This window comes from Cololabis saira, chromosome 9 (assembly GCF_033807715.1).
Source record: "Cololabis saira isolate AMF1-May2022 chromosome 9, fColSai1.1, whole genome shotgun sequence".
Taxonomy (NCBI): domain Eukaryota; kingdom Metazoa; phylum Chordata; class Actinopteri; order Beloniformes; family Belonidae; genus Cololabis; species Cololabis saira.
In genome coordinates, this window is record NC_084595.1 from 8,256,239 (window position 1) to 8,284,059 (window position 27,821).

Consider the following 27,821-nt stretch of genomic DNA (forward strand, 5'->3'; position numbering starts at 1 on the left):
CATTTATGAAGTGATTAGTCTCCTCCTGGGGCCTGTACTACGAAGCAAGTTCAACATATCCAGGATATCTTTTCCTTATCCAGATTCACTAACCCGGACAATTGCAATCACGCTAAGCGGTCACACGACGCTGGTTATCAACTCGGTATATCAACCCAGGTTTCTCCAATCTGGATATGAGCGCGTGCACATAAAAGGGGCGGTGTTTTCAGCGCATGACCAATCGCAAGCATGGAGAAGTCCGCTGTCAGAGCCGCTTATTTCAGTAGCGAAGAGCAAACAATAATTTTACGGAAATATGATGAGTATAGGCATCTAATACAGGCAAAAAGCAACACAGTTGCAGCTGCAAAATGCAGGAAAGACAGCTGGCAAAAGATCGCTGACTGTATAAATGCGTAAGTTCATAGGGATATAAACATCACTGCCCCATCATTAGGGCATAAGTAGATCTGACTATAATTACAGTTGTCTATTCTGTTAAATGCATGTGTTGCTTAGATGTATTCGTATGGCGTGTATGACAATTGTAGCCTCAGCTGCAACCCCAGCGGAGTGAAACGCACATGGGAGCAAATAAAAAATAAATATAAAAACATAATTCAAAGCGGTAAGTAGGCTCACTTTCATATCTTAGAAGTACAACAAGTACAAGGCTTTAGTGTTTCTATCACTCTCTGTTTTAGGATGATATCAGTATACAAAAGCACAATGAAATAGCATTGACATTACTTGCAGCAAACAGAAAAAAAAATGACAAGAAGAAGACAGGAGGGGGCCCTCCTACGCAGGATTACACTCCTGCTGAGGAGCTGGCCCTCTCCAACAATGAAGGTTGCCCCTTAATGGATGGAGTAGAAGGGGGTGTTTCTTCAGACCCTGGTGGCAGTGGCAGCTGCTCCGAACAGGCCACATTGATTGGTCAGTGGGCGGTGCTTTTATACCCGGCGATCTGTATCTCGAACATAACCTGCTCCGGAGCAGGTTAGCTGTTCAGCATAAGTTACCATGGCGATGTACCCCGGTAAGAAGTGAACCACCGTCGTAGTCCTGAAAACCCAGGGTTAAACCTGAAGTTACCTCGCTAGCCCCAAATCCTGCTTAGTAGTACAGGCCCCAGGTCTTGTGTTTCTCCGTGTTTATAAGAACTTCCTGGACTCAAAAGACCAGGATTCCTTGTGAACAGAGCATGCGCAGAAAACAAATTCATGTTCCGTTTGATGGGGATATTCCGTTTGGCGTTTACATAGAATAGAATGTCTTTATTGTCATTTGTACAGGTACGACGAAATTGGATGCTATCTTCTTTAAGGTGCATGGTTTAAAAAATAGATATATTAAAACAACAACAACTATAAAGATAAATAATCTCTAAAAGGACACAAAAAGGAAGACAAAATATTCTATGGCAGGTATTGCACGATTCTATGGCAGCTATTGCAGGGTCCTATGGCAGGTATTGCATGATTCTATGGCAGCTATTGCAGGATTCTATGGCAGGTATTGCAGGATTCTATGGCAGGTATTGCACGGTTCTATGGCAGGTATTGCACGATTTCTTATTCTTATTCTATGGCAGGTATTGCAGGATTCTATGGCAGGTATTGCACGGTTCTATGGCAGGTATTGCACGGTTCTATGGCAGGTATTGCACGGTTCTATGGCAGGTATTGCACGATTCTATGGCAGGTATTGCACGATTCTATGGCAGGTATTGCACGATTCTATGGCAGGTATTGCACAATTCTATGGCAGGTATTGCAGGATTCTATGGCAGCTATTGCAGGATTCTATGGCAGGTATTGCACAAATCTATGGCAGGTATTGCAGGATTCTATGGCAGGTATTGCAGGATTCTATGGCAGGTATTGCAGGATTCTATGGCAGGTATTGCAGGATTCTATGGCAGGTATTGCAGGATTCTATGGCAGGTATTGCACGGTTCTATGGCAGGTATTGCACGGTTCTATGGCAGGTATTGCACGATTCTATGGCAGGTATTGCACGATTCTATGGCAGGTATTGCAGGATTCTATGGCAGGTATTGCACGGTTCTATGGCAGGTATTGCACGGTTCTATGGCAGGTATTGCACGATTCTATGGCAGGTATTGCAGGGTTCTATGGCAGGTATTGCACGATTTCTTATTCTTATTCTATGGCAGGTATTGCAGGATTCTATGGCAGGTATTGCACGGTTCTATGGCAGGTATTGCACGGTTCTATGGCAGGTATTGCAGAATTCTATGGCAGGTATTGCAGGATTCTATGGCAGGTATTGCACGGTTCTATGGCAGGTATTGCACGGTTCTATGGCAGGTATTGCACGGTTCTATGGCAGGTATTGCAGGATTCTATGGCAGGTATTGCAGGGTTCTATGGCAGGTATTGCACGGTTCTATGGCAGGTATTGCAGGATTCTATGGCAGGTATTGCAGGATTCTATGGCAGGTATTGCAGGGTTCTATGGCAGGTATTGCACGATTTCTTATTCTTATTCTATGGCAGGTATTGCAGGATTCTATGGCAGGTATTGCACGGTTCTATGGCAGGTATTGCACGGTTCTATGGCAGGTATTGCACGGTTCTATGGCAGGTATTGCACGGTTCTATGGCAGGTATTGCACGATTCTATGGCAGGTATTGCACGATTCTATGGCAGGTATTGCACGGTTCTATGGCAGGTATTGCACGGTTCTATGGCAGCTATTGCAGTATTCTATGGCAGGTATTGCACAAATCTATGGCAGGTATTGCAGGATTCTATGGCAGGTATTGCAGGATTCTATGGCAGGTATTGCAGGATTCTATGGCAGGTATTGCAGGATTCTATGGCAGGTATTGCAGGATTCTATGGCAGGTATTGCAGGATTCTATGGCAGGTATTGCAAGATTCTATGGCAGGTATTGCAGAATTCTATGGCAGGTATTGCAAGATTCTATGGCAGGTATTGCAGAATTCTATGGCAGGTATTGCAAGATTCTATGGCAGGTATTGCAAGATTCTATGGCAGGTATTGCAGGATTCTATGGCAGGTATTGCAGGATTCTATGGCAGGTATTGCACGGTTCTATGGCAGGTATTGCACCGTTCTATGGCAGGTATTGCACGGTTCTATGGCAGGTATTGCACGGTTCTATGGCAGGTATTGCAGGATTCTATGGCAGGTATTGCAGGATTCTATTGCAGGTATTGCAGGATTCTATTGCAGGTATTGCAGGATTCTATGGCAGGTATTGCAGGATTCTATGGCAGGTATTGCACGGTTCTATGGCAGGTATTGCAGAATTCTATGGCAGGTATTGCAGAATTCTATGGCAGGTATTGCAGGATTCTATGGCAGGTATTGCACGGTTCTATGGCAGGTATTGCAGGATTCTATGGCAGGTATTGCAAGATTCTATGGCAGGTATTGCAGAATTCTATGGCAGGTATTGCAGGATTCTATGGCAGGTATTGCACGGTTCTATGGCAGGTATTGCACGGTTCTATGGCAGGTATTGCAGCATTCTATGGCAGGTATTGCAGGATTCTATGGCAGGTATTGCAGGATTCTATGGCAGGTATTGCACGGTTCTATGGCAGGTATTGCAGGATTCTATGGCAGGTATTGCACGGTTCTATGGCAGGTATTACACGATTCTATGGCAGGTATTCACGGTTCTATGGCAGGTATTGCACGATGCTATGGCAGGTATTGCACGATTCGGTCAGTATTGCACATGGAAAAAGTCAGTTTGAGTATTTAGCAATATTGAGTGTAGTTATGGCTCTGGCATAGAAACTGTTCTTGAGTGTGTTTGTGCGTGATTTCAGTGTCCTGAAACGTCTGCCTGATGGCAACCGTTCAAAGAGTGAGTGTCCGGGTTGAGGGTACGGGGTACATGACTGAATATTCGGGTTTTTAAAGGAGTAACCCAGGGGTCATATTCAGGTTTTTAAAAACCCGAATATGAGCAAATTCGGGTTATTCAAAGGGGTTATTGGTGTTTACATGGCCGTGCAAATTCGGGTTATTGCCAATATTCGGGTTTTAAAAGCGTTATTGATGCATGGAAACGCAGTCATCGTATCTTATTTGCTGTTCTGTACGGTAGTGATGATGTTTTGATGGAAATAAATTCCCTCTTCTGTCTCTTCAGCTCCCTGACCCGCTGGTACTCCAGAGTAACGTTCCAAACACCAACTGAAGAGCTGATCAACGGCTTCAGGGTTTGCTTTCTGGCTGCGTTACAGAAGTACTATGAGGTAACCACAAACCCAAAACAGAACATTTGTGGAACTATATGCGGGGGAAAATATAAAATAAACAAAAATACAATAAAAATCAGCAGTGATTTCTAAATGTAATCCTCGGGAGTTGTGAGTATAATTGCCTGTTTTTGACTTTAATGTATCCCTTGTCTGTCCTCACCTGTGTTAATGAAGTATTTTTTTAATTTTGACATTCTGTATTAGCATATTGGTATTTATAAAAGTTTAAAGAAATAAGTCTGGTTAATATTTCACTTTAAATATAGAGAATTTAACCAGACTTATTTCTTTGGACTTTCCAAGCTTCGCTGATTTAGTCGGATCTGTTAAAATATCCACAACTTCTTTCAGAATCAGCACCGTGCTTTGACCACACCTAACTTAAAAAAAACAACATTAGGACCGTGCCTACTGGCAAGTGTGCAATTTTCGATAAAACTGTTGCCGTGATAGTTTTAGTTTATTTATTTAGCAATATAAGACAAATTGAACAATAAATGAAAAAACATTGAAATAACATGAAGGAAAGGAAGAAGCCTGATGGCTTATATAGAATCCTTCCCATATATGAATAAAAAAACAAAACAAAAGCTACACAAGGGGGAGTAAAAAGACAAAAAACACAAAAGAAAATGTAACTCAGATTAAATAATAAACACTACAAAGATGAAACAATAAGAAAGTTCTTTAAATGTTTTTTGAATATTGGCAAGGATGGTGATGATTTAAAGGAGCATGAGGCTCCTTTTAAGAAATGAGACTCTCTAGCGCCACCCTTCACCATGACGGCCGTCGGGGGTACTGCAGCCAACAGCGAAGCCGGCACGGGAGAACGGGGAGAACGCACATGCAGCGTCATGTGACGTCACATCCGCAGGACAGCGCGGGAAATTCCGGCCCGGAATTGCAGCACACAGCCTGTTCAAGGCAACGGAGAGATACACTAGAGGGCTCATTCTTTTTGGTTTGGAACACTTCATCTGACATTATTACTAGAAAACTTAAAACGTATACAAATTTTTTTCATAAATCCTGCCTCAATCCTGCCTCATGCTTCTTTGCAGAGATTTATTGAGTGAATTCCACAAGTCGTGAAAGATTGATGTTTACATGTTCTACAAAACGGTAAATTAAAATCATCTTTGTGCCTTCTGGCATAAGAATGAATATTGGAACTAACACAAAAGAAATTATGAAAAGAAGAAGGAAGATCTTGCATATCATTTTAAAATTTTAACATAAATAAACATGTTTGAAAAATGTTAATTTTATCATATTATGATCTGCATTTAAATGTTACTGGGGAAAGAAAATTGTTTGTCAGGGTCAGTGTAAACATAGACATTTATACATAGACGCCCCATGGAGCTGCTGCGATACGTCAACGACGCCGCCATATTGGATGTGGCAAGACTGCGCTGTAAACTAATACAAGTAAATGGACTTATTTTCATAAAGCGCCTTTTTACAAAGAAATTTACGTTTTACGTCTCATTTATTCATTCACACATGCACTAATATACTTGGGAAACAGTTAGGCACCAAATATAATATATTTAATTTTCTCAGATGGCAAAAATAAGAACTTTATTGATCCCACATAGGAGTAATTCATGTTATATCAGCTATAGAGAACAAGGTAGTGACGAAAAAACAATATATATCCCCCCTCACAAAAATAAGAAAAATAGAGAAACATATTTTCTCATCAACAAAACATATTTTTAAATTTTCAAGTAACAAAATAACATTTTAACTATTTTTCTGATTTTTTTCAATTATTTTATCGTCTGAAAAATTGTTCAAATATGTTATTTTGTTATTTGAAAAATGTAAAATTGGTTTTGTTGATCTATTTGTCTTATTTTTGTGAGGGGGGATATATATTATTTTTCGGCACTACCTTGTTCTCTAAAGCTGATATAACATGAATTACTCCTATGTGGGATCAATAAAGTTCTTATTTTTGCCATCTGAGAAAATTAAATATATTATATTTGGTGCCTAACTGTTTCCCAAGTATGTTAGTGCGTGTGTGAATGAATAAATGAGACGTAAAACGTACATTTCTTTGTAGAAAGGCGCTTTATGAAAATAAGTCCATTTACTTGTATTAGTTTACAGCGCAGTCTTGAACATCAAATATGGCGGCGTCGTTGACGTATTGCAGCAGCTCCATGGGGCGGATACGTTTATATGTCTATGAGTGTAAATGCACACAGAGATCATGAACTTCTGAAGACAAATACGGTGTTAGTTTGACGTCACACTTGGGTCTGTCCTTCTGTCCAGGTGAACCACAACCTTCCAGAGAAGATCGTGGTGTATCGGGACGGAGTGTCTGACAGCCAGCTAAAGATGGTGGAGCAGTACGAGATCCCACAGCTGATCAAATGCTTTGATAGGTTTCCCAGCTACGAGCCCAAGCTGGTCTTCATCATCGTCCAGAAACGCATCAGCACCGCCTTTTACTCCTGCTTCTCCAGCGGCTACGTTGCTTCTCCGCCCGGAACCGTGTTGGATCACACGCTCACCGAGAGAAACTGGTCAGTGTTGAGAGGTCATTATGATCTCCTGCAGAGGTGGAAAAAGTACAAAAATATTGTACTTAAGTAAAAGTACAAATTTTCTGCTTGAAAATTACTTAAGTAAAAGTAAAAAGTACCCATTAAGAACATTACTTAAGTAAAAGTATAAAAGTACCTCAACTTAAATATAATAAAGTACCAAAAGTACATGGTGTAAAATCTACTTAAGTACAAAGTAAAAAGTACAAAGTACAAAGTACAAAATTCAAAGTACAAAATTATTTTCAAAAGGATTGCAAAGAAATGAAGAATCCAAGAATTTGCTTACAACTCTAAATAATGGTGATATTATTCTGACCCCTTTAACGTTTAGTCCCATGTTAATTTCTCCCTTTGCTCATCACTGCTGCTGTAGCCCATTGGCCCCGCTGACAGGTCCACCCCCAGCCTGTAGTATGCAGTGACAACATTAAGCAACCCCAGCTGATAAAGGATGAGACTTTTGAACTTTTAAATGCCAAAACCACCTTAGAAGGGGTGGAATCAAAGAATGGTGCGCATGGACACGCGTCGGCTGCCGCTCAAGGCTGATTTATGGTCCCGCGTTACACCAACGCAGGGCCCGTACCCTACGGCGAGGCACTGCGTCGATTTAACGCGGAACCATAATTCAGGCTTATCAGTCCTCATCGGTACTCGACGCGACGGCGGTTCCTCCGGCCTTCAGGCCCACCTCTGCGGTAGGGTTGTCACGATACCAAATTTCTGTTTCGATACCGATACCAATATGTATTTCGATACTTTTCGATACTTTTCGATACTTTTTGTAAAAAGGTGGAACTCTCTCAATGTCAATATTTTCCTTTATTTTAAATCAGACTTTGGGAACAATAACAACAATAAATAAAATAAATAATTGGCATGGGATATTAAAATGTTCAAACCTTTAGAACAGTGTGAACAAGTAAAATTAAGCAATGCCATTCAAATTAAAGTCACGATGTTAAATAAAATACTGTAGCAGCAAAAACTCCTGCTTCTGAGTGGGTGGTGTCACCCTCTCTGAGCCAGGAGCACTGGACTTCTGTAATTGGGGGAGTGAGGGGGTACAGTATTTTAATTAACATGGTCATTTTAATTTGAATTCCATTGCTTTATTTTACTTGTTCTCATTGTTCAAAAGGTTTGTGTTTTGAAACTATAGGCCACATGAAACATTAAATGGGCATAACTAGAAAAATAAATTGAGGATCATTCTATTATCTACAGGACTGTCTCAGAAAATTAGAATATTGTGATTTTCTGTAATGCAATTACAAAAACAAAAATGTCATACATTCTGGATTCATTACAAATCAACTGAAATATTGCAAGCCTTTTATTATTTTAATATTGCTGATCATGACTTACAGCTTAAGAAAACTCAAATATCCTATCTCAAAAATTTTGAATATTCTGGGAATCTTAATCTTAAACTGTAAACCATAATCAGCAATATTAAAATAATAAAAGGCTTGCAATATTTCAGTTGATTTGTAATGAATCCAGAATGTATGACATTTTTGTTTTTTTAATTGCATTACAGAAAATAAAGGACTTTATCGCAATATTCTAATTTTCTGAGACAGTCCTGTAGGATAGGATTAGATATTGTAGGCTAGTGGAATGTTTTACAAAAGTGTGTTTTAATATATAATATTAATTAATATAATTCATTGCCTTAATGGTTTATAATATATATGAAACATTAAATAATATTAAAATATAAAAAATATATTAAAGTTATATTCTAGTGTGTGGAATTTATTTAAATATTTTAAGAATGTAATTTTTTTTTTTTTTTATATTTTAAAAATTGCATTTATTAACCATGGACATGTTTTAACTCTCTGTATAGGCTGCTGTAGGTTTACTACGGGCTGGGAGAGGCTCTGTACTTCTTTCATTGACATGACAGTGCAGTGAACTGGTGAACAAAGTTATCAGCTGTCGTTCTTGACTGAAGTCGTGGAAGAAGTCCGCGTGGTTGTCCTTTAAACGTTTGGACAAGTTTGAAGTGTTGCCTCCTTTTGCGAGACACGCGTTGTAGCAGCGCTTGCACTGCGGTGCGTCTGGTTCAGTGGTTCGCCCTTATCGCTCGGTTTGAACCCGAAATATTTCCACACCATACTTCGGGCCCCCATTTTGTCCAAAAGTACGGGCTTTTCTGCAGCTGCCATCTCTTTTTATTTCAATTTTATTCCAACCCGCTCTGTCTGTCTAATAACACGCGACTTCTCGTTTCTCTCTCCTCCGCATGCGAGTGGGAGGGGGAGGCGGCTCTGCTTCTGCAACTACGTCACACTCGCGGACCTTGCCATGCTTGAAGAGACAGGCTCCAATTTACCAATTCGTTTGCATAGAAAAAATATATAAAAGTACCGTTTGTTTTTAAATGCTGGTATAGTACCGTTTTCAAAACTCTAGTACCGCGGTACTATACTGGTACCGGTATACCGTGCAACCCTACTCTGCGGCGCAACTCTCCCGGGAGCTTCGGCTCCTTCTCGGTATATTCACGCGCCCCCCTTCCTTCCCGTCCGCCTTATGGTTCCGCGTTAAATCGACGCACACCTTACGGCGTAGGGTGAGCGTCGCCGCGTACCCTACGCCGGTGTAACGCGGAACCATAAATCAGCCCCCGCTGTGCTGTTCTTTAATTTGTAGCGAGTAACGACGTGTCCAATTTTAAATATAGCGGATTAAAAGTACGATTTTTTTACTTGAAAATGTAACGAAGTAAAAGTAAAAGTACAGAAGAATGAAAGTATCAATAAAAGTACAAATTCTCAAAAATCTTACTTAAGTACAATAACGAATTACTTGTATTTCGTTACTTTACACCACTGATCTCCTGTAACCGTTTCTTTAAACTAAAGTCTTTTTACAGCTAGAAGCTGCAGAAGGCGAGAACAAAGCGCCCAATCCCAGGCTTTTTTTTTCTTCTGGGGTCAGCTAGAAATTATTGGGGGTAAAGAGGAGCACATTGCTGGTTTTATAGTTTTTTTCTGTGTTTAACCCTTGTGTTGTCTTCGGGTCAAGGAAGGAGGAAGGGAAGAAGGGAGGAAAGAAGAATGAAAGGAAGGGAGAAAAGAAGGAAGGGAGGGAAGAAGGAAGGAAGGAATGGAGAAAAGAAGGAAAGGAGAAAAACAAGGAAAGAATGTACGAGGGGAGAAAAGAAGGAAGGGAGGGAGAAGGAAGGAGAGAGCAGGAGGAAAGAAGGAACAGGAGAATTAGGTCATTTTGACCCAAAGACAGTACAAGGGTTAAGGCCCCGTGTCCACATAGCAAAAACGGTGGTGTTTTCATGCGTTTTGTTCGTTCGTTTACACGAAAACGAAGCTCAAAGTCACCAAAAACCATAATTTCTGAAAACTCCGGCCAAAGTGGAGATTTGCAAAAACTCCGTCTTCATGTTTGCTTGTAAAAAGAGGGAAACGGAGATTAAGGCTTCAGAACGTCACATTATGAGACAGAAACGTCACCACACTGCAAAAACTCAAAATCTTAACAAGAATATTTGTCTTATTTCTAGTTAAAATGTTTCATTTTTAGTAAAAAATTTACTTGAAACAGGTGAAAATTGTCAAATAAGTTATTTTTCTGGTGATGACTCTTGTTTTAAGTGTAATGATATTAAAATTAGACTAAAAATTAGACATTTTAACTAGAAATAAGACATATATTCCTGGTAAGACTTGCAGTGCAGTGTCATGAGTGCCACCTGTGTTTAAAATTTGTTTGGCCACTGTCAATATTTTCTTGTATTTTATATTTATTTATATTTATATTCTAACGTCACACTTAAAAGTAACTCCACTTTTCTGTCATTTGTTGATGTTTTTGTCCAGGATTCTGATTGGCTAACATGACTTTATCTTCTCGTTACACTGCCCCCTGCAGGTTTGGCTGCTCATAGCACCTTAACAGAGTATTTATGCGGATTCGTGGAAATGATGGTATTTTTCAAAACGTAGAGGGAGAAATATCAGTATTTGTAAATACCCGGCTATGTGTAAACGTGGCCTTAGAAAAGTATGGGGGGGAGAAGACTTTATACTGAGAAATATTTAGCTTGAAACAAATGCAGGAAAGTGACAGCAGCCCCTTGTTTCTGCTGCAAACCTCCTGGTATTCAAACATATTGATCCTTGCTGATAAGGTTGTTTCTTGGCGTGTTGTTTTCTGCCTGAATTCAACCTGAGGCCACAGATGACCTGTTCTCCGCTTTAATTGCTTTTACACCCCGGCAGCTAAAACAATGCTTTCAAAGCCCAGCTCTGTCCAAGTATATAGACTTTAATTACACTATCATGACAATATCATTACGGTTCATCAATATCATTACGAAGCCTGAAACAAAATGCCGTCCATAAAATGAGCACACACTCAAAAACAGTAGATAATTAAAGCTGTAAGCAGCGATGAACGGGCCCTCGCGCGTGTAATTTTCACCAATTGAGGTCAAGGACTCAAAACTAAGTCCGATGACGCCACCATGACTTTATGTCAAACCATTAAAAAGTTATGGCAGAATCACATATCGACCAATCAGCTACTGGTATCACTTCCTGTTTAGCGTTGAAGTTTGACGCGGTGCCACGGCCATGCCATTTCACGAAAACTCACGATTTTGATAACTTTTCATCATTAACGTCTTTTGTGTCTCCTGACCGAGTTTTATGTCGAACGGACGATCCTGCTAGGAGGAATTCGTTAAAGTACGACACGTGAAAATGGCATAAATTGCGCCAAAATTACACGATTAATTCAAAATGGCTGACTTCCTGTTTGGTTTCGGCCATGGCGCCAAGAGACTTTTCTTTAAGTTGTGACGTGATACAGGTGTGTACCGATTTTCGTGCATGTACGTCAAACCGTATTGTGGAGCTTGAGGTACAAAGTTTTCTAGGAGGCGCTGTTGAGCCATTTTGCCACGCCCATTAATGCAAACCATGAAATTAAATATCAAATTTTTTGCCAGGCCTGGCTTGGTGCAAAATTTGGTGACTTTTGGGGCACGTTTAGGGGGAAAAAAGGCCCTCATTTCGTCAGAAGAAAGGATAAAGAATAAAGAATTGCTAAAGATACATTAGGGCCTTCGCACTGTCAGTGCTCGGGCCCTAATAAGGCAAAATTTTGAACAACAAAAAAAGGGGGTGGTATTTGATCAGGCTTGTTTTCAGCTTGAAATGAGCTGCAAATGAATGCAGCCAAAGAAACTCCTAGCAATAGCTGTAATCATACACTCTTAAATGTCCCATCTGGTAGTGGTTGTGATGATGAGATTCTCCAAAGTTGTGTATTGTTTTTAACTCTTATGTTCTGTTTAGGGTGGACTTCTATCTGATGGCCCATAGCATTCGCCAGGGCTGCAGTTTTCCCACACGCTACATCTCTCTGTACAACACGGCAAACCTCACACCCGACCATTTGCAAAGGTATTTTCTCTAGCGAGACATTTGTCATTACTCTTTTCTCATTTTTTTTATCATAATTAGTTGGAATTGCACAATGTTTTCCTGAAAGTAACTTTCTTCTGTCAACTGTAATGAACATCTGTACTAAAGGTGGAGCTCACCTGTGGAGCTCCTTGATGACGCTCTTGGAACAATCAACACATTTTCTAGGTCCTAAATTGTTCATATTATATATAAATGATATTTGTAAAGTGTCTAAAATAATAAAATATGTCTTGTTTGCTGATGATACAAGCCTTTATTGTTCAGGGAAGAATTTGGAGCAGCTGCTGAATGTGGTGGAAGGAGAACTGAAAAATGTGAAGGCATGGTTTGATATCAATAAGTTATCATTAAACCTAACTAAAACTAAATTCATCATTTTTGGCACTAGAAAAAAAAATCAAATAACAGATAAAATTAGTGTTATGGAAATAGAAAGATTATATGAAAATATGTTCCTGGGGGTAATAATTGATGATAAACTTAGCTGGAAATCACATATAAATAGTGTAAAATCAGAAATGTCTAAAACCCTAGCAATATTAAGTAAAACAAATTATTTTTTCTGTCAAAGACAGTTTTTAATGTATAACTCACTCTTAGTTCCATACATGACTTATTGTGTGGAGGTATGGGGTAACACCTATAAAACAAATACAAACCCTATTTTCTTATTACAGAAAAGAGCTTTAAGGATAATTAATAGATCTGACTATTATAAACCAACAAATAATCTCTTTATTGAATATAATACTCCAATTCCATGATATAGTGGAGCAGAAAACTGTTTTATTTGGCTTTAAAGCCCAGCAGAAACTGCTACCAAACTACATTCAGGATTTGTTCCAGATAAAAGAAACTCGCTCTGACCTGAGGGGGAAACTCATGTTTGAGATGACGACAGCAAGAACTAATATTAAAAAGAGATGTACATCAGTTAAGGCTAGAGAAATATGGAATAGTTGTGACAACGACATAAAAATATGTAGTTCTATCTACAAGTTTAAGGAAATGTTTAAAGAAAATACTGTAAATAAATATAAAACACTATAAATATAAAGTATACTATCAAAAACATTCTAGAATGTGAAACGTCAATTTTATATTTTCGCTTACTTATTTTTGTCTTCTTTATGCATTGTTTGTTTCCACAGAGTTTATTTGTTTATTTGTTTATTTATAGGATCCCCATTAGCTGATGTCGTGACATCAGCTATTCTTCCTCGGGTCCCCAATGCAATTTTAAAAGAACATAGTCCAAACATACGCACATTTATCGCTGTTACGGATCACTGTAACACCGAGTCATCATATACACAAACAACAAACTTTCTGTCTAAAATACATTATTGGTACAAAGAATGCATCATACAGTCATTACAATACCACGGAGTATAACCCACAAATACATTCCTGTAATAAATTATAGCATGTGATATATTTGTTACTCATTGAATTTTATGTAAATACCTTTTTAAAACTGTATTTTGATGTAATATTGTTGATGTTATTATATAATGTGTTCCATCCTGTGATAGCTCTGTAAATAACAGTGTGTTTTAACAGGTTTGTTCTTGGCTTAGGTGCCAGTAAATGATCATGACATGATTGTCTGGTTGGATATTTATTGACATTTCTAGTGAACACTATCTGATCTGCGAAATATTGTGGTTTTTTACTATTAATCAAAGTCCTCATGAAAGTAAGGAGACTTCATTTTAATCTGTCTACAACCAACAGCCATGATAAATGCTGATGCATTTTTAAGATATTTGCATGCAGGGAACAATTTAAAGCAATCCTAGCTGCTTTGTCCTGTGCAATTTGAAGTTTTTTAATATCTTTGGTGCCTGCAGATGACCAGTAGTAAAGCTAATGTCTCATATTTAAGCTGATCACAAGATAAAAAGGGTCGGCACTATAAGCTACGGCTTCAGATACACCTTTTCGGCAAAAGTTTATGTTTATTTTACCTTTTCATCTTGTTTTGTAAAAAAGTGTGTTCAAGCCGAAATAAAGATTCATTCATTCATTCATTCATTCATTCATTTGATCTTTTTCCAGGTTGACGTTCAAGATGTGCCACCTGTACTGGAACTGGCCCGGCACCATCAGCGTCCCGGCTCCGTGCAAGTACGCCCACAAACTGGCCTTCCTGACGGGCCAGTACCTGCACTCGGAGCCGGGAATCCAGCTCTCAGACAAGCTGTTCTTCCTCTGACCTGCACTAGACTAACACAAGCTCATAACGGCTGACGTCTCAGAGAAACCAGTTTTAATTTAAAAACCAAAGCCCTGAGAGAGCAGAATCACAGCTCAGTTAGACTCGTAAAGGATTGTTAACCTGTATTATTTGAGACTTTAAAGTGTGTTTACATTTCCATTTAGGATTCCATTATAGATGAGCCTTTTATTCAACATGTTCCCAATGCATCTGTTATGATAGTTGATGTTCTTATGTTCAGGCCAAAATGCAACTTTGTGCACTTTTCAGATGGGAAACTAGAGCTTGTGACCAAAAGGTTAGAGAATTAATAAGACTGACTTATTTTATTTTTAATTGAATATTTTGTTTAAAGTCTCAATCATTTTGCTGTTGTGTTGAAATCTATGTTCTAAGATGTGCCATGTTAAAATTTAAGATGTTGGAAAAAATAAACCGTTTGTGGTTGGTTTTTGACATTTAAAATAAATCGCTTTGATATGTTGGCAATGGATTATGACAGTTGAAATGGAAAAGCCTCTGATTGGGCACCGAGATCATTTGTAGGTATTAGTATGGTAGAGATATAGAGCTCTAACTCAAATAAACAGGAAAGGTGCAAAGGTCCAAATATAAGAATAATCTCCAGTAGACGATGCTCATAAAGGTGCATTAACATTTTAAACCACCATGGCTGGCTGGGGTTAAATTAATATGGACACACGTTTTTAGTCCTCTGTTCTGTGGGCATAATAGGAGAGAAACTTATGATAGGGGGTTTACGCAACTACAATATATATATATATATATATATATATATATATATATATCTGTGTGTGTATGTACACACAGGACTGTCTCAGAAAATTAGGATATTGTGATGAAACAAAAATGTCATACATTCTGGATTCATTACAAATCAACTGAAATATTGCAAGCCTTTTATTATTTTAATATTGCTGATTATGGTTTACAGTTTAAGATTAAGATTCATATTCTAATTTTTTGAGATAGGATATTTGAGTTTTCTTAAGCTGTAAGCCATGATCAGCAATATTAAAATAATAAAAGGCTTGCAATATTTCAGTTGATTTGTTTTTGTGATTTATGTTTTTGTAATTGCATTACAGAAAATCACAATATTCTAATTTTCTGTGACAGTCATGTATGTATGTATGTGTATATGTATGTATATATATATATATATATATATATATATATATATATATATATAGCTGCATAAGTCTGACAAAATATACATTTCAGTTATAGTTTTTCATATATATGTGTGCAGACGGGTTTGTCGCCTACATTTAACGTTAAATTGACGGGAATGTTCTGCGCATGCTCTGGACGGGCTTTAACAGTGAAGCTCTGAAGGAATCTGATACCAAGAAAATCACAAAAAAATGCATGCAGGACAAAACAATGTCCAGAATTGCATATGTGTGGTCTGGGGTATGACGAGGTTTCAGACTCACAAAGAGCACTCATGGATGAGTGCAGGATGGGACCGAAGGTTCATTACTTTAGTTACAAACTTTGCTGCAAACACGGTGTTTAGCACCGTTCAGCTTAACCTCCAGCATCCACACAAGCTGCCACAACCAGTACTGGAGTTGAGGGGGGATGGCATCCCTCCTGAAATAAATACGGTCCAAATCATCCCCCTGTAAAACTGCCATCCCCCCTTTCCATATGTCATTTCATCAATGAATGTGGTTTTACTGCCATTTCAACATTTAGAGTCATCACCAGAAAAATAACTTATTTGACAATTTTCACCTTTTTCAAGTACATTTTCACTTGAAATAAGTAGAAAAATCTGCCAGTGGGACAAGATTTATCTTCTCATTACAAGCAAAAAGATCTTGTCCCACTGGCAGATTTTTCTACTTATTTCAAGTGAAAATGTACTTGAAACAGGTGAAAATTGTTGTTTTTTACAGTGATGAGTCTTGTTTTAAGTGTAATGAGATTTTATTTTACTAAAATGAGACATTTTAACTAGAAATAAGACTTGAGATTTGGGATTTTAAGATTTTGAGTTTTTGCAGTGATCCATTTTACTTATCCTGTGAAGGACAGAGTCATATTGATAAGTTCAGAAAAGTGTTTTTTATTGTTGTGTTTTGATGTATTTGATGTAAGCCCAGTGGATATTTAAAGCTTACAGAAGGCTGCATTTAACTGCTGCTATGTCATTCCTGCAGTATTTCTGCAGGTGTTTTGGTCACTGCTATTATTTATATATAAATAATATATTATTTGTAATCAGCACAAATTATCTGTCCCCATATGATAAAATCCACCATCCCCCCTGATTTTTTTTTTACAACTCCAGTACTGGCTACAACCAAACACGTCCTAACACAAATTTGTGTCACAAGGTAAAAAAGAGGGGGAATTGTTTCAATCAAGCTACTGGAATGGAAAGAAAGTGAGTGAAGCTCATGCTGGAGATAGAAACACATGACCCTGCAGCAGCTGCAGGATGACCTGGAACAATGACACAGTCAGGAATATCAACAATACAGAATCTTTATTGTCATTATGAGACCATAACTAAATTTTGTACAGGCTGTGCATTTTTAATTTTAAATAAAACACTAAATTAAAGAAGACCACTAAATTTAAAGAGAAAACCAGTCTTAAATATTAACATATTTACATCCAGTTCAGTGTTTGGAAGGAGATGGGCTGATGGGATGTGTTGGTCTACAGGGGGTGATGCTCTCACCGCTCTGGGGAAGAAGCTGTTTCTGCATCTGTCTGTGCTAGATTAAATGTTCCTGTACCGTTTTCCTCAATCAATCAATCAATCAATCAATCAATCAATCATTTTAACTCACGACCATGATCACATGGTATGGAGCCCAAAAACACACACATTTATACATTTGTAGCAAGTGGCAGGCTGTACATGTTCAACTAAAATACTCAATTTGGCAAAATAAAATTCATTTAAAGAGAGGAAGGACATTCTTCAAAAAGGCGCCTAATTTATAAACATTTAACTTATTAGATTGAAGTAACAAAATCAATTTAAACATAGATGGTCGGTTCGTATAATACTTTGGTAAGTATTTTTGTCTGAGATTCATTATATTTATATTTTTACATTCAAACAAAATGTGAAACTCATCTCCAATACGGTTGACGTTACAGAGTTACAGAATCTCTGACTTCTATCCAGACCTTTATAATAATAATAATAATAATAATAATAACCTTTATACCTTCCAGTGACTTTTGGTATTATGCTGTTATTCATCCAGACAATAAAATAATTGAAAAAATCTAAAAAAGTTAAAATATGTTATTTTGTTACTTGAAAATTTAAAAATATGTTTTGTTGATGAGAAAATATGTTTCTCTATTTGTCTTATTTTTGTGAGGGGGATATATATTGTTTTTCGGCACTACCTTGTTCTCTATAGCTGATATAACATGAATTACTCCTAAGTGGGATCAATAAAGTTCTTATTTTTGCCATCTGAGAAAATGAAATATATTATATTTGGTGCCTAACTGATTCCCAAGTATATTAGTGCGTGTGTGAATGAATAAAAGAGACGTAAAACGTAAATTTCTTTGTAGAGAGGCGCTTTATGAAAATAAGGAAAAAAAGAGGAGGAAAAGATGAAAAAAGAGGGAAAAAAGATAAAAAAAGGAGAAAAAGGGAAAAAAATAGGACAAAATAGAAAAAAGAAGGCAAAAAGATGAAAAAAGAGAAAAGAAAGAAAAGAGGAAAAAAATGACAAAAGAGGAAAAAGATGAAAAAAGAGAAAAGAAGGAAAAGAGGAAAAAAGATAAAAAAGAGGAACAAAGAAGAAAAAAGAGGAAAAAAGAGGAAAAAAAGAGAAAACAGGAAAAAAAAAAGCAGAAAAAAGGAGGAAAAAAGAGGGAAAAAGGTGCATGTGTGAATGAATAAATGAGACGTAAAACGTAAATTTCTTTGTAGAAAGGCGCTTTATGAAAATAAGTCAATTTACCGGTACTTGTATTAGTTTACAGCGCAGTCTTGCCACATCCAATATGGCGGCGTCGTTGACGGGGCGTCTACGATCCGCGCATGCGTGCCTCCCTGCTGCAGCTGCGCGGACTCGCCGCTGGGGGGCAGCAGCAGCCTGACGGAGATCCTGAGCTTAAATCCCGGGACGAAGAAGAAGCAGCCTCCTTTCCTCTGTTCTGACCTCTGTTGAAACTCTGCAATAATGGCTCCTCCCGTGGCTGTGTCGCCTCTCATTAAGGTTGGTCGGGTTGAAACTATCAGGAGGAATTCGATATTTTATTGCGGACGGAAAAACCCATCGAATAATAGCGGTTTCATGTGTGGAGCTGTGTTAAGAGTCCGCTCACCTGCTAAAGGCTGATTCATGGTTCTGCGTTACATCGACGCGAGCCTACTGCGTAGGCTCTGCGTCGATGTAACGCAGAACCATGAATCAGCCTTGTGTTAGCCACGGTCTAAACCAGCATAAAAATGTAACATTAATGAAACTAGATTTGTGACTTTACTCACTTAAAAAGTTCACTACTGAGACTCCAGGGAGCCGTGCTCTGATCCAACATCACCTTTTGACTTTGTCAAAGGTGACACTTTGCAGCAATCTACATAATTCAAGGGCTAAAAGGTTATTAATTAAATATTAATCACTTCAAAGATACGATTCACCATTAAGGACACTTTTTATTAAAAAACTAGGTTTTAGTACCTGTTATCTCAAGTATACTATTTATTTTAATGAAATTATTTCATTTCAGTTCAGAATGAGTGTTTGCTGCTCGTTGTCGCTCCCTGCTGGTCCGTCCGTGTACCAGCAGCATCCGTTTGTTTTGAAATGACAAAATAGAAATAGAGAAATAATCCGTTTCCCATCTTTTGTTTTGATAATAAATAACGGAAAACGGATCGTTATCCGTTATCCGATTTCATTGATGTGTTTGAGAATCGAAATTGGGAATTAAAACAGCGAGTGGAAAACTCTTTTCTCTATTTCCTATTAGTTTCCAGAGGTGTCAAGTAACGAAGTACAAATACTTTGTTACCTTACTTAAGTACAAATTTTGGTTATCTATACCTCACTGGAGTAATTATTTTTCAGACGACTTTTTACTTTTACTCCTTACATTTTCACACAATTATCTGTACTTTTTACTCCTTACATTTTAAAAACAGCCTCGTTACTCTATTTCATTTCAGCCTTCAAATAAAAACTATCCAGTTAAATTGCTCCGTCCGGATAGAGTGAATTTGGTTGTGGTTGTTTCAGATGTTCTTGTCCAGTTTTGTTCTTACATCCGTTCCTTCAGATTCCTGCAACTAAACTTGGATGTACATTCCAATAAAGGTTAGGATAAATGATAACATGCCTCTGAAGTTTGACTTTTTGCACCATTACAATACTTATAGGCAACTAGTCATCATATCTCCTGCTCTCTGAAACACATGTTAATGCTCAATAGTACACATATATGGTTCTTTAATATATTTGCATTATACTAAGATACATTCATTTTCAATGGCTTTTGTCCTTCATGGCTTTTTTCCCCCTTACATTACTTTTACTTTTATACTTTAAGTAGTTTTGAAACGAGTACTTTTATACTTGAGTAAAAAACTTGAGTTGATACTTCAACTTCTACAGGAGTATTTTTAAACTCTAGTATCTATACTTCTACCTGAGTAATGAATGTGAATACTTTTGACACCTCTGTTCGTTTCCAACAGTATGTTAGAGTTCAGTACATGTTATTGATTGGACACTCCAGCTGAACGGACTGTCACAACATCATGACGGAGTGAATACAGATTACAGATTAAACTCATGTTTCACTCCCAGGTTTCATATTTGATTTATTTTCTGTTTCAACATTAAAAAAATCTAAAACTGTTAATTTTCAATCTGATAAACAAAAGAACCAGAAACAACTTTCTTCATTTATTACTGCGCATGTGCAATTCCCCATTTGCCCAATCCTTGTTTTCAGTATCCTTGGAAACGAATAGGAAATAGAGAAAAGAGTTTTCCACTCGCTGTTTTAATTCCCAATTTCGATTTTCAAACACATCAATGAAATCAGATAAAGGATAACGGATAGGTCCGTGTATCTTTTGGTCATTGGATTTTTCCGTCATGAGTGGGAATCAAAAAACAAAAAACGATTGGTTTATTTGATTTTCCTTTTAAAACAAAAAACAAATATTGAATTACACTGCATTTTTTCTTTTTCTGTGTTAATATGACTTAACAAAGATTCAAAATACGCTTTTATTTTCGTTTTCTATTTCATATAAGAAAAATGAAATTACTAGTCAACAGGAAGGAAAAAACGAACCAAAAACAACCGTTTATTCATATTCGTGCACCGGAAGCTGGCATTTACAACCGAGTGAACTTAGTTCTGGATATTTGACAGGCATTCCTGTGACAATTCTCTCCAGGGGAAGTTTGATTTTAATATTTAATTGGTCGGGTTTACGTGACTCGGAAATGGCTCTGTACGCGGCAGTTCGGGTAACCGTGGTTACCATGGCGGCGCTGAAACAACAGATTATTTATATTATATATATATATTATATATTATATATTATATATATATATATATATATATATATATATATATATATATATATTATATAATTAGGATTATTTTTTAAAGATTGATTAAGGACTTGTTCCACAGCGGTTTGACGCACAATGACATTTCCTGCACGTTGCAGCAGATGTGTCTCCTGCAATGCTCAGAAATGAGCGTCAGAAGATTCTGTGCTCGGCATCATCTGAGGAGAAAAAGGCTACGCAGAGCTGGAGAGCGCTTTGATTCATCATGGCCGAATGACCGGCTATCTGTGTCACTGGGGGTGCATGCTGGAGAAGGTCGGGTTGGAAGAATTAATTTAGTCCCACGCGTGAAGTATCCACGTGATTACCATTATATGTATAAATTGCACTGCAGCACAAACTTTACCTGACGCCGGAATTCATGGCTGATGGAGCTCTCTCCGGTTCTTCCAACCCGACCTTCTCCAGCATGCACCCCCAGTGAACACAGATAGCCGGTATTGCGGCTTTCCTTTAAAGGGATTGTGACATGAAAAACAAATTTTTCTTGATTTTTTGTGTTTTGTTGGGTGTCTTGACATCAATTACACCCAAAAAACAACGAACTTTTAACATTCACTGTATTGTGTGCTTTCTGGGATTTTCCGCATAACTGTGCAAAAACGGCGCATGTGGTTTGGTGGCGGGCCGTTACGTAACGGCCCGCTAAATCACCGCCCCCTCCACCCAGCTCCCTGCCTCCGCTCCTCTCCAGCGCACCATAAAGGCTGATTTATGGTTCCGCGTTAAGGCTGAATTACACTTCTGCGTCAAAACGACGCCGTGTCTACGGCGTGTGGTTTTTGGACACGCAGAGGACACGCCGTCACATGCGCCGTCAGTGACGTGCACCTCCCGAAAATTGTAACTACGCGTCGAGGAGACGCAGACCACACGCAGACCGAGAGGGCTGTGATTGGTTCGTTTGAAAGCGAAGCATTTCCGGTTTCCGGTTTGAATCAGTAGTGAACTTCCAGGGCTTTTTTCTTCGTTTATATGTGATTTTTTTTGTTTTTGTTTTTTGCACAATAGTTGTCCTTATTTCTTTGATTTACTGTGACCGGAAAAAGTCGGATAAACCATTCAGAAAAAGATCGCTAACTAGTGGCCGCGGGGGGTACTGCACCGCGACCAAACGGAGAGACGGAGAAGTCTGAACGATTCGTGACGGCACCACGGGTGCGCCGTGTGCTCTGCGTGTGTGTGACGCAGAAGTATACTCAGCCCTTTAAGGCTGAATTACACTTCTGCGTCAAAACGACGCCGTGTCTACGGCGTGTGGTTTTTGGACACGCAGAGGACACGCCGTCACATGCGCCGTCAGTGACGTGCACCTCCCGAAAATTGTAACTACGCGTCGAGGAGACGCAGACCACACGCAGACCGAGAGGGCTGTGATTGGTTCGTTTGAAAGCGAAGCATTTCCGGTTTCCGGTTTGAATCAGTAGTGAACTTCCAGGGCTTTTTTCTTCGTTTATATGTGATTTTTTTTGTTTTTGTTTTTTGCACAATAGTTGTCCTTATTTCTTTGATTTACTGTGACCGGAAAAAGTCGGATAAACCATTCAGAAAAAGATCGCTAACTAGTGGCCGCGGGGGGTACTGCACCGCGACCAAACGGAGAGACGGAGAAGTCTGAACGATTCGTGACGGCACCACGGGTGCGCCGTGTGCTCTGCGTGTGTGTGACGCAGAAGTATACTCAGCCCTTTACACCGACGCAGAGCCTACGGCGTAGGGTTACGCTGCGACGCGCACCATACGCTGAACCCTACGGCGTAGGCTCTGCGTCGATTTAACGCGGAACCATAAATGAGGCTTAACACGGAGCTGTTTAGAGCCTCTTTTGTTCTAATCACCGGAGGAAAACTGCTAAGAAGACCCGCGGCCACTGACTGGACTTAAGATAAGGGGACAGTGCTGCTTGCATGCCTTTATTTTTATGATTGTTTGCTGTGGTTCTCCCTGCTGCTCTTCCGTGCATGCTTCGCCTGTCGCTCCGACGCCGCTGTGAGCGTATGGCTGGAGGAGGAGGAGGTTTGGAGGAGGAGCGGAGCAATGATTGACAGGAAAGGGGGGAAAGGAAGCATTTTTCACGGCGCAAAAAAACACTGTAATAAAAAGCCAGGAAAAGAGTACTAAGAGTGAAGTTTTTCTTGTTACACTCTTTTAGACACATTTGAGGGATGTTGGCCAAGACTTTTAATAGTGTTAAAAGCATGTTAAAAATGATGTCACAATACCTTTAAGAGCCGCTTGAGAGTTTATTGTTAGGTCCTGTATATTTGCATGACGCGCTGCTGACAGAGAAGCACGCTGAGTCCGAGAGAAGTTTTATGGCGTTTAATGACAAAACTCAGCCACAACGGCCTTCCGACATGCTTAATGGGTTTTAAACGTGTACACTGCAAACGTGATCGGGGTGATCAGTGATCAGTACAAAGCGGTCAACAAAAATTAGGCTACGGCTCCCTAAAAGCCTGTCCTAACTGCATGCGAGCGTCCGACTGTCGCGTCACACTGCGTGGCATCGGACCCGCTCTGTCCTGAAACACTGAACGCGTCATCGGCCCCACGTTCTACCACGTTCTTTTGATTGACAGCTGAGACTCGCCTTTTAAAAGGCTGATTTATGGTTCCGCGTTACACCAACGCAGACCTTACGGCGTAGGTTACGCGGCGCAGTCACCGAACGGTGCGCGTCGCCGCGTAACCTACGCCGTAGGCTACGCGGAACCATAAATCAGCCTTATTCACTCCTGAATTATGCGCTCCTGAAAGAAACTCCTAAAATTACTCCTGAAAGAGTAAAGGGACAAGTAAAAGATGGTGATTACTTGTAGTCTTCCTACGTTTGTACTTTCTAAACAGAAAACAAGCTTATTATTCGGTGGAATAAGTGGGGAAAAAACCGAACGGTGACACAATCAAACAGCGAACAGCGTGAGTGACCGGCGTGTTCGTGGTGTTAATGCAGCAAACATGTCAGCATGTCAGATCATTACTGGGATGTGGGGGAAAAGCAGAGGACACGAGAAATCCGGCAGGATCCGGCACAAATTAAGCCCTAAGATAAGATTCTTATTATATCTTATTATCTTATCAGAACCTTCCAGCCTGGCGATCTCCCTCCAGCAGCTGACACTTTATTGAGGTTCTTGTATTGAAATGACTGTTTCCTACAGCGCTTTCAACTTTTTTTTCAACTTTCAACCGGCTTTCAAAGCGACCGACGGGAAGAAAATAGAAGCAGGGCGTGCGACAAAAGTCCAGCTCAAAACGACGCCGCGTCGCTCGCAACCAGTGTAGACAGTGCAATAAAAATAAAGCAATGGAACTGTTTTTGACGCTGACTCTCGCTCGCGTCGCATGCAGTGTGTATATTTGCAATATACTGTGGACATCTGAATAAAAACCTCATAAATAGATTGAATCAAAGCGCTCTCCAGCTCTGCGTCTTTTTCTCCTCAGATGATGCCGAGCACAGAATCTTCTGACGCTCATTTCTGAGCATTGCAGGAGACACATCTGCTGCAACGTGCAGGAAATGTCATTGTGCGTCAAACCGCTGTGGAACAAGTCCTTAATCAATCTTTAAAAAATAATCCTTAATCTGTTGTTTCAGCGCCGCCATGGTAACCATGGTTACCCGAACTGCCGCGTACAGAGCCATTTCCGAGTCACGTAAACCCGACCAATAAAATATTAAAATCAAACTTCCCCTGGAGAGAATTGTCACAGGGATGCCTGTCAAATATCCACGAATATGAATAAACGGTTGTTTTTGGTTCGTTTTTTCCTTCCTGTTGACTAGTAATTTCATTTTTCTTATATGAAATAGAAAACGAAAATAAAAGCGTATTTTGAATCTTTGTTAAGTCATATTAACACAGAAAAAGAAAAAATGCAGTGTAATTCAATATTTGTTTTTTGTTTTAAAAGGAAAATCAAATAAACCAATCGTTTTTTGTTTTTTGATTCCCACTCATGACGGAAAAATCCAATGACCAAAAGATACACGGACCCGGTCAATGGATAACGATCCATTTTCCGTTTTTTATTATCAAAACAAAAGATGGGAAATGGATTATTTCTCTTTTTTTATTTTGTCATTTCAAAACAAAAAACGGATGGCCTGCTGGTACACGGACCTCTGCTGGTCATTGTGTATATTTATCTGAATAAATGTTTTACTACTTTCAATTATGTGAACATTTGTATTTTATACACTTCTCTCTTACAGACAGCCAGGTATTCTGCCCTGCTGGTCGGTATCCTCTACGGTAAAAGCCGATATGGTAAGTTTACATAAACATCTTTACCTGTACTGCTCATTTGTACCGAAACATTCCAGTTTAAAAGAAGTTTACACTCCCAGATAATCTTTTTTAAAGGAATACAGACGCATTATGCTAGAAGTTATGCTTTTTTGTCCATACCAGGGGTCGGCAACCCATGCAGCTCTAGAGCCGCCCTGGTGGCTCCTGGAGCGTTTTCAAAAATGTTTGACTTTTTTCTCTTTTTTTTCCTTCTTCCTCTTTTTTTCTTCCTTTGTCCTTTCCACTTTTTTCTCGACATTTCCACTTTTTTCTCGACATTTCCACTTTTTTCTCGAGATCTTACTTCAAAATTAATCTCGACATTTTGACTTTTTTCTCAACATTTTGACTTTTTTCTCGACATTTCCACTTTTTTCTCGACATTTCCACTTTTTTCTCGAGATTGTACTTCAACATTAATCTCAACATTTTGACTTTTTTCTCAACATTTTGACTTTTTTCTCAACATTTCGCCTTTCGCCTTCATTCTAATACAAGACTTTTCATTTTTTACAGCTCTAGACATATTTGTTTATTGTGTTTTTGGTCCAATACGGCTCTTTCAACATGTTGGGTTGCCGATCCCTGGTCTATACCAATATATTACATGGAGTTTAGATACTGTCAGGTGTGGTTTAGATGTTAATCTTGTAACGATAAGAAACAGCAAATAGTTTTGAAATGACCGTCCGATCTCTCCCAGAACACCTGAAGCCGATCGCAGCCGAGGAAAGGAGGATCGAGGAGGAGGAGAAGAAGATCCGTGAGGAGCAGGAGCGCATCGCAAAGCAGATCGCAGAAGGTAACGGGTCATGTCATTGAACTTTAATTTGCATATTACTTGTCTCGAACACCAAACACAGGATAGATGCTGCTCTTTGAACTGCACATGTAAATAAATAAAAGCTAATCTTTTCCCATCTTCCTCACAGCGAGTGAAGACACCATTCTGAAGTAAAACCCTGGCGTTTTCTACCAGCGTCCATGTGTCATTTTCTACCCTCTTCCTCCTTTTTGTGGAGTAACATCATCACAGCTCGCTATTAGACACCGCAGCAGTTTTGCCAAACAGTGATTTGTATTAGTGAAATGAATTACAGCTCTTCAACTTAGCATTGTAACTGCCATTGCAGCTAAGTAAGTTGATATTTGTAAATGTCATAAATACAGACTGCTTGTAAATGTCATAAATACGTCACTTTATCTTTGCTTTTACGTACCAACATGACATTTCTTTGTACTTTCTGTTCTCTCTCGGCCAGTTACAGTACTCAGCTTTGACATGTTTGGTAGAACAGATGTCTATTTTTCTTTTCTGCCCTTAAATGTAGAGAATAAATGAAACGCAGGCGTGTTTAATTTGGAAATCACAGATTGTGGCCACAATTTCCTGTTATTTTAGCAACACCTTTTTGGATCTCTGCTGCTCTTTAGCAACACCTGTAAGGATTCTTGTTCCCCTCAGTCATTAAATAATTAAAAACAATGTTACAAAACTCATTGCGTTGTCTTTTTGAAAAGGAGGGATGCAAAAGTGTCAACCAACTTCCTCATGTAAATAGCTTAGTGGTTTGTCTGAATCTTTTATAAGTTAATGTACGTTGGCAACTTGGGGTTTTCTGTCTGAACAAGCAAATTAATTTAAAAGCTACACACCAAGTAAGGAGGTAAACGTTCACATTTAAAAGGTTTATGTTTTTGGGGCAGCTTTTCCCTGCTTGTTCCTCATGTACATGACATTATTTATAAGCTCTAATTGTTCCCACATTTACTCCATATTTGACAGCAGTTTGAAGATTCTAAGCAGATTGATTCTTGGAGACTCATTTTGTATTAAACTTTCATGGGGAGAATATTCTGGGACTGAGTCGAGGATAGTCGTGTGAAACTTACATGATTTGTAAATCATTTTTTCCTCTTCCTCCTCATACGCGAGGGATCTTGACACAATTACGTCACATCCTAAATATCAGATGATTAACAAAATGGTTTAAAACGCTCTGGTTCTGATTTGAAGTGCTACTGGGGTTTCTTAACTTTTCTTTTTATAACTAAAAAATGATACAATTTAGTTTAATATTGCACTTATCTGTGCACAGTATCTTGTAAATCATTTTTCCTTTATGCTTGTTGGAGAATGTTAAAAAAAAAATGGTTGAAGAAGTTTCTTGTGGAAGTTAGAAAATTTATTTTTTGTTTGTGATCTTATCCCAAAGCCAGCGATGACATACAGGACTGTCTCAGAAAATTAGAATATTGTGATAAAGTTCTTTATTTTCTGTAACACAATTTATAAAAAAAAAAGTCATACATTCTGGATTCATTACAAACCAACTGAAATATTGCAAGCCTTTTACTATTTTAATATTGCTGATTATGGTTTACAGTTTAAGATTAAGATTCCCAGA

The 27,821-nt window shown here is 38.7% G+C and overlaps 1 protein-coding gene and 1 long non-coding RNA gene across 2 annotated transcripts in view; both read left to right on the forward strand.

Moving 5' to 3' along the window:
- Nucleotides 1–14,520, forward strand: part of piwil2 (piwi-like RNA-mediated gene silencing 2) — a 39,797-nt gene extending 25,277 nt beyond the window's left edge. Inside the window, exons 19-22 of the mRNA XM_061729802.1 lie at nucleotides 4,143–4,248; nucleotides 6,547–6,800; nucleotides 12,155–12,262; nucleotides 14,348–14,520. Of these exons, the coding sequence (XP_061585786.1) occupies nucleotides 4,143–4,248; nucleotides 6,547–6,800; nucleotides 12,155–12,262; nucleotides 14,348–14,504 (625 nt within the window). The 3' untranslated portion in view covers nucleotides 14,505–14,520. The remainder of the gene's footprint in view (nucleotides 1–4,142; nucleotides 4,249–6,546; nucleotides 6,801–12,154; nucleotides 12,263–14,347) is intronic.
- Nucleotides 14,521–18,608: 4,088 nt separating this feature from the next.
- On the forward strand, nucleotides 18,609–26,913 carry LOC133450904 (uncharacterized). Its single transcript, XR_009783136.1, has 4 exons — nucleotides 18,609–18,739; nucleotides 25,338–25,392; nucleotides 26,117–26,215; nucleotides 26,346–26,913. It is a non-coding gene; the product is annotated as an uncharacterized LOC133450904 (long non-coding RNA).
- The last annotated feature ends 908 nt before the right edge of the window (nucleotides 26,914–27,821 follow it).